Source organism: Lethenteron reissneri, chromosome 34 (assembly GCF_015708825.2).
Source record: "Lethenteron reissneri isolate LAM-NWPU_2019-01 chromosome 34, ASM1570882v1, whole genome shotgun sequence".
In the NCBI taxonomy this organism is placed as follows: domain Eukaryota; kingdom Metazoa; phylum Chordata; class Hyperoartia; order Petromyzontiformes; family Petromyzontidae; genus Lethenteron; species Lethenteron reissneri.
The window spans coordinates 5,692,718-5,703,829 of NC_083812.1; the positions used below are offsets into that span (position 1 = coordinate 5,692,718).

At 53.0% G+C, this 11,112-nt stretch overlaps 1 protein-coding gene across 2 annotated transcripts in view; it reads left to right on the forward strand.

Annotated features, from left to right (window-relative positions):
- Positions 1–7,971, forward strand: part of NRAP (nebulin related anchoring protein) — a 51,736-nt gene extending 43,765 nt beyond the window's left edge. For both annotated transcript variants that reach the window (XM_061565098.1, XM_061565099.1), the window contains 8 exons: positions 328–639; positions 1,613–1,717; positions 2,768–2,866; positions 3,635–3,739; positions 4,545–4,652; positions 4,916–5,239; positions 5,776–5,922; positions 6,593–7,971. In XM_061565098.1, coding sequence (XP_061421082.1) covers positions 328–639; positions 1,613–1,717; positions 2,768–2,866; positions 3,635–3,739; positions 4,545–4,652; positions 4,916–5,239; positions 5,776–5,922; positions 6,593–6,691 — 1,299 coding nt within the window. In that variant the 3' untranslated portion in view covers positions 6,692–7,971. The remainder of the gene's footprint in view (positions 1–327; positions 640–1,612; positions 1,718–2,767; positions 2,867–3,634; positions 3,740–4,544; positions 4,653–4,915; positions 5,240–5,775; positions 5,923–6,592) is intronic.
- The last annotated feature ends 3,141 nt before the right edge of the window (positions 7,972–11,112 follow it).

Here is an 11,112-nt window from a genome sequence, read left to right on the forward strand (position 1 = left end):
TTGTAGGTAGTGGTTTGTGCGATGTGATGTTAACCCACATTTTGTAACAGTTGCCAATACTCCTTTGTCTTGGTAAATATTTCATCAGCAGTATTGAGCCAACGGGTATCCGTTAGTATAAAGCACGTTCACATATTTGCAAATTGTAATTTTGGCTCTGGTGTGCGTCTCCAAGATTCGTTGCAGCCCTTTGAACTATGAGCATCACAACTTTATTGTACGACGATGTTCATACTTGCATCATCTTAACGAGTAACAGAGGGCTAAGTCACAAACGCCTTCAACCTTGTCTGGAAAACCGAGCTCCGTGTCACTCTCTGCCTGCAGTACAACTACCGGCAGGCGTTTGAGAGGCAGAAGGGCCGCCACGTGGGGGCGCAGAGCGCCGAGGGCGACCAGAACCTGCAGCACTGCTTGCACGCCAGCCAGCTGAGCAGCGGCCAGGGTTATCGCCGCGGCTTCGAGGACACCAAGGGGGCACTGCACCTGCCCAATGACATGCTGCAGCTGCTGCACGCGCAGAAGGCCCAGAGTCTGGCGAGCGACAGGGATTACCGCACCCTGCTGCACCACTACACCGCGCTGCCCGAAGACATGAAGATACTGGCCGCCAAGAGGGCCTACCAGCTGCAGAGTGAGGTCAGTGTCGTGGTGTTCCAGGATTCCAGTGGCAATGAGCCACCATCGCAGCCCCATCACCACGGCCACCGTCACAGTCCCACCACGACAGCCCACCACCATGGGCCTACCAGCACACCCCCACCACTACGGCCCACCACCATGGGCCTACCATCACACTCCCACCACTACAGCCCACCACCATGGGCCTACCATCACACCCCCACCACCACAGCCCACCACCATGGGCCTACCATCACACCCCCACCACCACGGCCCACCACCATGGGCCTACCATCACACCCCCACCACCACAGCCCACCACCATGGGCCTACCATCACACCCCCACCACCACAGCCCACCACCATGGGCCTACCATCACACTCCCACCACTACGGCCCACCACCATGGGCCTACCATCACACTCCCACCACTACGGCCCACCACCATGGGCCTACCATCACACTCCCACCACTACGGCCCACCACCATGGGCCTACCAGCACACCCCCACCACTACGGCCCACCACCATGGGCCTACCATCACACCCCCACCACTACGGCCCACCACCATGGGCCTACCATCACACCCCCACCACTACGGCCCACCACCATGGGCCTACCATCACACTTCCACCACTACGGCCCACCACCATGGGCCTACCATCACACCCCCACCACTACGGCCCACCACCATGGGCCTACCAGCACACCCCCACCACTACGGCCCACCACCATGGGCCTACCATCACACCCCCACCACCACGGTCCACCACCATGGGCCTACCATCACACCCCTACCACTAAAGCCCACCTCCACGGGCCACCATCACAACCCTACCATCACAGCCCCAACACCACGGCACCCCCACTGTGGTGTTGGCCACACCAACACCACAGTGCCGACGTTCATAGGTGTTCACTTAACAGCCACTGTCCCAACAGTCTGTTGAAGGCTACACAGGCGATCTTTGTCTCTGTCCTGTGTGCGTAGTCGCTGTACAAGGCCGAGCTGTCTCAGCTGAAGGGCGTGGGCTGGCTCCCCCAGGGCTCCGTGCAGATGGAGGGTGCCCTCAGGGCAGGTCAGCTGGTCAGCGAGGTGAGTGCTGGAGCTCCAATTGATTTGCAAGTGTCCGTGGGAGCCACGAGCACCCTACACTCCCTCTCATTTAAACTGCGCGAGCCTTCATTGTGGTCCGTGTCCCTGCAGCGATCGTGACCAAGGCAGCAAGAGGTCAAACTAAAGGCGCATTTCTTTATATGGCATTTTGAAATGTCATACTGGATTCTGTGACAACACTGAACTGTTTACAGCCGTGGACCAGTGGTGGAATTAATATGGCAGGTGTCAATAGAATAGCCTCTTTTGGCTTCCGACAAAGTGGTACTCTTTTCGATTTAAAGCTTTCGTGACTGCAGGGATTCATCTTCTTGGTTCTTTCGGTAAAGTCACGTAGAAGGGAAATTATAAAAGAATAAAAATAATAACGCAAGCAGCCGTCCTCACCTGAGGACGGCTGCTTGCGTTGTAGCCGAAACGTCGTGAGAATAATTTAATTATGTCTTATTTTTTTTATTTTATTATTTCCCTTGTATGTGACTTTACCGAAAGAACCAAGAAAAAAAAAGTGGTACTCGTATAACTGAGTTACTGACTCCATTTTAACTTTGAATTACATTTAAAGTTTACATCTATTGAAGGGTTACATTTAACCCAGATGGGAATTTGAACTTGTAACCTTGCGATTGTCATTTGTGAGTCACGTTTTCTAACCACTGTAGCACCCAGTATGAATCTCAGTACGAATAACGATAATAATAATTTACAGTCCTTTGACGGCCTTCCAATGCCGTTTGTCATGGGGGGTTGTTTGTCCATACCTCACCACGCTAGTCCGGGTGAGTTGGAACCGGTTGAGTTACGGTCACTCAGCCATGGGGTGAGACTCAAACTCAGGTGGACGGACGGGTTCACGGCAAGGGGGCTTCAGCCACTCCGAGTCTCCGACACTGACTACCCTCGCACATCACGTTGACACCACAAAAGGAAGATGCCATTCTCCGTCACCGTTTTCATCAGTCGTTGCTCGCAAACTCATTTTACACGTACGCTTTTTTCCTTTCACTCGTATGAATTTTTCCCGTTCAGAAAAAGTACCGGCAGCAGCCGCACAACTTTCAGTTCACGAGCATCGCGGACTCTCCCGACATCCTGCACGCCAAGGCGAGCTACGAGAAGTCGAGCGAGGTGAGTAGTGCACGCCCTGGTCCTCGTCGCGGCAGCGGCCGCGGGAGCTCTCAGAATCTTTCAGAACCTCCGAGTAGCACGGTCGGTGATGCATGGTGCCAGAGAAAGCTAAACATGCGTACGTACGTACAAACGATCTTTATTTAGACTGGATGAGCTGCAAAGCTCCTTTTCACAGATGTCCAGAATCTTATTGACGCTGCCCAACTCCAGGTTGAAAGCGTCCAAATTTGCCAAATTTGAAAATGACCGTCAAATTACCCAATTGGCATTGCACAATTCGCAAACTTCGCACCTCTACCCTCGACAGAGAGGGGGTCATGATAGCGATCCGCAACGGTGTGGAGAAACCCTCGTCATCCAGCAGCGGGATGATAAAAGTGCCGGCCACACACACACACAGGCTAAAAGTTTCTACATTTTAATTTGACCAGGTAAGGCCCCACTGAGCTGTATAGCTCTTTTTTCAGAAGCGACCTGGCCACAAATGATAGCTCAACAAAGTGGCGTGTCACGTGCAAATGTATAGCAGCCATATACTCTAAAGGCACGTTGATTCGAAATGTAGAGGGAAAAACCGGAGGACCCGGAGAAAAATCCACGTGACCACGGGGAGAGAAAGAAAGAGAGAGAACACGCAAACTCCGACTGTGCAGCAGCGACCACTTTGCAGAAATGCATTTCATGGTGTCGACGGCGTGAAGATGAACGGTGCCTCGACTCTCCCCATTCCCCCCCCACTCCCCGCCCCCCCCCCCCCGTGCCCAGCTGGCGTACCGCTCGGCGGCAAGCGGCGGCTCGCACGCGTTCACGCTGCCGCCGGACCACCCCGAGTTCCTGCGAGCTCGTGCCAACGCCCTGCACAGCAGCGACGTGAGACTCGCGGCACCGCAGAGGCGCGGGGCGGGGGGGGGGCGGGGGGGCGGGGGGGGCGGGGGGGGGGGGACACGCGTACAGGGCTACGGGGTCGACAGCGGAAGGCGGTGCGGCAGAATCCGTTGTTGTACTGCACTCCGACTGTTGAGCTCCCACGTCGATTTCACGCCGACCACCACCACTACCACCTCCGCCTTGAAGCTGCATTGACCAGTTTGGTGAATTGTGGTCAGATGACCGCGCAGTTGCGATTTACTTGGCGATGCGCGTAACATTCAGCCATATGCTGCTTAGCAAGAGAGACCCGTGGAGTGCCTTATAAGAGATGCTACATCGTTATCATACAGCACAACAATAACTGAAAATGCAGAACAATGAATAGAAATCAACAAAGGTATGCAATCAAGGGCAACAGCGCACGAGGAACAACAAACGAGTTAGTAAGGAATTTAAATGAGGGCCGGGAAGGGGAGCTATTCTATTCGAAGTCACGAGGTGAGCTCGTTCCAATAACGGGGAGCGGCGACAGCAAGTGATCTCAGAGTAAAGTTTGGACTTCACTCTTGGCACGAAGAGGAGCAATAAGAGAGAGAGACTCTGAGTCAGCGTGAGGACGGCTGGGGGATCAGGTGGGGGAGGTTCTCATCCAGCAGTGGATTGACGAAGGGATGCCTGTTTACGTGACGAAAATATTCGTGATTTTTTATTGCGACGTCTTAAAAAAAATGCGTACTCATTTTCGTTATGTTACTTCGTGTTCAATCAAAAATCTCTCGTCCCCACGCGCGCGGCGGTGTGGCAGAGGGCGTACCGGGAGTCGTCGAGAAGCGCGCGGGCACGCGGCTACGACCTGCGCCTTGACGCGCTCTCCTTCCAGACGGCACGCGCCTCGCGCGACATCGCCAGCGACGTGAGCTCCCAGCGCCGGCACCCCCTCCCCCCCTCCTTTCCTCCACCTCATCTCAACTGCTACTCGTGTTTAGTTTGTTGTCCTTCCCTCGCACGCCTCCGCTTAGCACGGTTAACTACGTACGGTGCGACAAAAGTTCAACATACACACACTTGAACATAAACCCGTTCCCATCTCTCTGCAACGACGACGACGGCAGCCGATAAACCAGTCCCCCCCCCCGCCCGCCTCTCTCTCTCCGCTTGCCCGCTTGGCCGCCCCAGTACAAGTACAAGGAGACGTTCGCCCGCGAGCGCGGGCGGCTGGTGGGCACGCAGAGCGTGAGCGGCGACGCGCGCATCCTGCACGGGGTGAGCGCGTCGCGCATGCAGAGCTCGCTGCGCCAGCGGCGCGACTACGACGAGGCGCGCGTCGCCACCGGGGGCCACTACTCGCTGCCGGCCGACGTCGCCTCGCTGGTGCACGCCAAGCGGAGTCAGGAGCACGCCAGCGACGTGGGCTACCGGCAGCCTGTGGCCTCCGGGACGGCCACCTCCGAGCAGCTGTCCATCAAGCACGCCCAGCACTCCCACTCGCTGCAGAGCGAGGTGCGTGCGCAACGTGATTCGTCGCACCGTGGCGGCGATGCTGCTGCTGCCGCGGCGCTCGTGCCGGGATAGGCGCGCTATGAGGACAGGCGAGGTGGTGAAGGGCCCTCTCTTTTGTTTCTGCGCAGTCACTTGTAAAGGTGACCCCTTGTTGTTTAGAATCAGAATTTTTAGTTGTAATACTGGAGGAATCCGATGAGCTATGAAGCCCTTTTTCACAGATTGTTCAGTAGGGGGCGGGTCAGAACGTTGCAACAACAAAACAAGACAACGCGGTAGGAGTGCAAAGTAGAGGAGAGGTAAACAAATCGATAAACTATTGGTAGAACGTCAATGTGTGTGCGTGGGGTGTAGCGTGCGGCCAAAGGCATTTTGCAAGTCCTATTCGATGCCTGGGCAAGGCAAACACCCCCTACGTCTGTAGTAGAGGGTAGTGACACGAGCGCAGAAGATTCGCGACTCTCACAGGAGCATGCACGTGCTCAGGCAAGTCGTCGTTTCACTCCCCCTTCCCCGTCTGCCGCCTGCTATTACAGAAGCGCTACAAGGCAGACCTGGCGTGGATGCGCGGTGTGGGCTGGGTGCCCCCGGGTTCACACAAGGTGGAGGTGGCACGGAGGGCAGCAGAGAGGGCAGCATCTGGGGCAGACTCGGGCGGGCCGCAGCGACTGCCCCCCGCGAAGGTGAGGATTGTACCACGTGATCTTCGTCGTAATCGTTATCGCCGTCGTCACTGTCGTAATTGTCACTACCACCGCCACTGTCATCATCGTTATCACGAATACCGCCGCCATCATCACCATGATCACAACCACCGTAATCAACACCACCAGCATCACCATGCACATTATTGGCACGATTTCAACTGCCGTAATGATCATTTTCACCAATACCACCATCGGCACCACCACCATCATCACCAACGCTGTAGAAAGTTACGGTGACAAACCCCACAAAAGCAATACAAACAAGACGGTAAAAGCCAACAACAATCTTATCAATTCTTTGAATCGCCAGGGGGTGTATGGTACATCTATAGTTTCTTCATTTTATTTAAGTAAGAACAAGTGCTTGTTCTTTTACTACAGCTCCTACTGTATTGAAACACGACCAGTAAAAAAAACTTATTGTACTATATCTGCATCTTCACCGCCATTCAACACATGTAATCTTTAGTAAATTTTTTTCTTTAGTAAATTTGAACATGTTTTCAATTATCCCGAGCTTTTTGGTTTTCATCTCGGCCAACACCGCCCTCCATTTTCGCGGATAATCGAGAGATGACCGCATCGGTTGGTGCAAGTTCACAATCTGCGGCCGTTCGACCCCCTAACACCCCCGGGGTCCCACCAGCCCAAGGCGGAGATGGAGCGGCAGCGCGTCCAGGGAGAGGAGGTGATGCCGGACGCCTTCGAGGTGCTGCACAGCAAGCGGCGGGGCAAGCGGATGTGAGGTCAAGGGTCGTGCCCAGTGGCTGCACCGCACCTGGCGCAGCGCCACAGTTAAACGATGTCTTACGTACAGCCCCCCTCCCACCGCACCACCAACCCCCCCTCTCCTCCTCCCCCACACGAACATATTTATGAATGGTTTCGTACAGAAGCACGGCACGTGAGTGAGAGCTGACACGGTCACCGTCACGCGTTTTCAGAGAGCGGCTTAAACACCGCAGCTGCACGTCCCACTCATCACTTCTTCCGCACGCGGAATGAATAGCAGTGCTTTTACGATGATTGTTATTATTGCTGTATTTTTATTCAGGTTTTGTTTGAGTGACGGATTACTTTAAGTGTAAATCCTTTATAATGTTGCCGGCAAACGACTGTGCTAATTTAGGTGTGTTTTGCTACATTTTTTTTTTGCTGACGAAGTATATTTAATGATCAGGTGAACTGTGGAGCGGTAAGTTAATTGTGAAGGTGCACGCGTACATTGTGAGATCGCGGTGGGGGATAGAGGAAAGTAGCTCTGAGGTTAGCGGCGGTGTCGGCAATGAGACACCGTACGGGGAATGCTGTTCAAGGTTGTGAGTTCACATCTCGGTCAGGGTGGACAAAGCACATCATCCCTGTTTAAAGCTTTCGTGACTGCAGGGATTCATCTTCTTGGTTCTTTCGGTAAAGTCACGTAGAAGGGAAATAATAAAATAATAAAAATAAAGCATAATAAAATAATTCTCACGACGTCTCGGCTGCTTGCGTTGTGGCCGAAACGTCGTGAGAATTATTCTATTATGTTTTATTTTTATTATTTTATTATTACCCTTCTACGTGACTTCACCGAAAGAATCAAGAAGACACATCATCCCTGTTCTGGGTGGGTTAAACGACCATCACCTCGGTAACCAATCTTCGCCTGTTGGGATATCAGTGGAATGAAGTAAGGATCATTGTTTTCGTGTTGTTATTGCGAAGCCATACGAGCGATGTCACAACAGTGTCAAAACAGGTGATGTTAGCCAAACAGTGCAAATGGATCTTCAAGTGATTTGTGAAGGGGCATGAGGAAAGGAAGTCGGACAGAGGTGTGCGAGATAGCAAGTGAAACATAGCGAGTGATGTTTATTGAAAGATTTAAATGAATACTTTTAAGTCAGCATTTTCCGCCTGTTTTCCTAAATACGCCAATAATGTTACTAAACATTATGATGCTTTGCAATAAACCATGAGCACAAGGTTTGTTGGTACGGTGTTTGGAAAGTGTCCTTTGATTAAACATGAACGTGAAATTAATGCTCGGTGTCAATTTATTGTTAATTTCAGCAGCAGCAGCAGCAGCGGCGTAGCTACGGATGATTTGGGCAAATTGTGCCTTGAGCCATTGGGCCAAAAATGTTGTATGGATACCACCCAGGGGGACAAATGCTAACAGTGATTTTCTACGAACGTTTTATCTGAAGGTCGCCGTGGTAGCTGTTCATGAGACAAATATCGTTGTGAAAGAAGGGCACGATGATGAGTGCGTTTGATAGATAATATTAGTTTTGAACAAAAACGCGAATGCGATATGGCACACCTACAGAATATGAAAATACAGTTTTACGTGTATCAATAAAATAATATATACGTTCACATTTCTGCTCATGGTGAACACTACCCATGGTGGATCCTGGTGGAATTCGCCAGCCCCAAGTAGGTACCGGCAAACCACCCCTTTGCCTTACGGGCCCCAGAGTTGCAGTCCGAGCGAGCACTGTGCAATAATTTGCAAGCCGGCATTGACTCGCGAACTGGGCGCTTATTTTAACAGTGGGACAACCGGGCGCAGTCCTCTGACCACACACCAAGCGGCATCTCTGGGAGAGTGGCGACAGGAAACGGCTTAGTTTAACACGCAGAATGCTTAACCCATAATAGAGGTTTTTGGGGGTTAGATCGCGTCGTTAATCCTGCCCACACCCCGACACCAGCCAATTAGCAAGGTTTGTCACGTGAGCAGAAACGTTCAAATACGTTACTGGTTTAGCACACCGGAGCGTTGGAGAGTAAACCCGCAACATTGACTATTCGAGTGCCGTGACGTTTCGTTGGTATAATTACAACAACCGAGTCTCGGAGAGAGAGAAAAAAAATCCTCCTCCTCCTGTTTCGGGCTCATTGTGAGAGCAGAGCTCAGGCGCTCGGTGCCTCCCCTCGTTTTCTTTCAGCCACAGTTGCGTCTCATTCCGCGCACGAAGATGAACTCTGGCCTGGGTTTGGCTCACGCGGAGCCCTGCTTAGGTGTCCCCCCACGGGACATGCACCGAATGGCTACGGGACATTCTATGCTGTCTGCCGAGACCGGCGTAGAACGCCTGGGCCGTTCGGAGCCAAGCTTGAAATGCACTCGCCCGCCTTGAGAAGTCACTGCGCACCCATTGACGGCGACGTTCAACTCGAGTGCCGTGTTGTTTTATGGTTTGTACCCGCCACTTGGAAATATCCTTATCAGCGTGATCGCTACTGGTCATAATCTATCCGCTGCCGGACAATGAAGGCTTCCCTAGGCTTATTTTACTTGGAACTTAATGAGCGCAGTGACGTGCCGCAAGTAAAGAGCAAGGGCCATATCATGACTGCGGGATTTGACGTGAATTTTAAGATTCTGTGAACGTTTGAGAGGTGCACGCACAAAGGCGCTTTATTTTAACAAACAAGGAGACGCGTGTTGCTGTGCTTGATACATCACACAGGCACAGCGGTGTGGTTTGCAGTGCATCTCATAAACATTCTGGCCCCTTATGTGGGGCATCTGTTTTCGGGTTGACTAAAAAGCAAACGGCTTGAAGCAATAACGGCGGCGTGGGCCGATGAAATCAATGGGTACAGGGCCTCTCATGGGGCCGCAAAATCATGATGAGTGAAAAGCGACAGAAACTCCCTGGGGCGTTTCCCTTCCAACCCCCCCTTCGCGCACGTCCCTTGCCACCGCTGGTCGTTAACATTTGACCTTGTGACCCTCTCGCCGGCTCCCACTGTCTCCCTCGTTCACAAACCCCAAGCCCCTCGGTGCCGGGGAGCACGGAGAGGGCTGCGCGTTGTCTGAGCTCGCGGGGGTGGCGGAGGTGCGGCTCAATGTGACGCATCCCGCCACGGCTGGCACCTCCGAATTAGAGAGACGGTTGGTTACGTACGGTGCATAAGAAGTTCAACATACATATGTGCACGGAAACCGAGTTGCCTGACCTCCAGCCTCATCGTTCACGTTGGCTGGGCAATGCCCCGCGTGTGCCATCCTCGCATTTTTTTTTACCAAGGTTATTATTCGGCCCTCGGTTTGCGAGGGTTTGCGTGAATTGCACGCGTCGGGTTTTACGCTGAGTTAAAATGCCTTCCCGTACCCCACATCGGCGGCCCAAGGCGGCGTCAGACAGACGGATCCGACACCTGTGCCAGGTGAGCAGAAGCGTTCGTGTTGAGTGGGGTGCAGCCACACACGTGGCACAAGACGCGGGGGGGGGAGGGGGGGCTCGCTGAGAGACGCCCCTGGGGCAAAGGCGGTGAGACCAAATCCAATTCATCTCGCCAGAGATATTAACTACCTCGCCCGGTATACAGGAAGTCGTGGGTTCGATGCCGACCCTGACGCCTGCTACTGTATATTTGGAGTTTGCGTGTCTCTCTCTTCCCATGGTCGCGTGGATTTTTCTCCGGATCCTCCGGTTTTTCCCTCCCCATTTAGGAATACGCCGTGCGTTTCCACACGATAAGCCACTTCGTTCAGCGATCATTTGTGGCCAGGTCGCTTCTGAAAAAGAGCTACATAGCTCAGTGGGCCTTACCTGGTAAAAAAAAAAACATGTACTTTTAAATAGTTTAAATCCCGCAGTCGGAATGGGTTCGCAGCCTCGCCGGCGGTGGCTTCCCACGATGGACCGCGGCCCAGGAAAATCTTTCCACCTTTCTCGCTGCCACCGCATCGATACTGACAGAGCCATTCCACATGCAAATGTGACCCCGTGCCCACTTCGTGACAAAGGAGCCTGTTCGAATGGGCAGAGAGATAGCATCGGACCGTCCACGGACTGTACCTGTAAGGTGTAATGAGCGACGTGCCCCTTTGTGAAGATGCGGGAGCGTGCTCCGGAATTCTCTCGGTGGGTGGCGGGGTGCAGGGTGGAAAGTCCGTCTGTGCGCTGCGGCGTCGTCGTTAGAAGGAGACTTTATTATCGCAAGCACAATTCCAGCTCTGTCGCCCGCAGTAGTCGTGCTGCAGAGATGTCAAGCCAGACGGTTTACCCCGTGATCTTGTGCAGGGAAATTGAGTTTTCAGGTCCATACGGCCGTACATGCGTCTCAATACGGGCAGAAAATAAAAATGTTTTTGTCTCTTTGTTTGCGTTTTCTCTTTTGTGATGGGAGCTTGTAGGATGAACGTTGAGATTTTTAACGGCA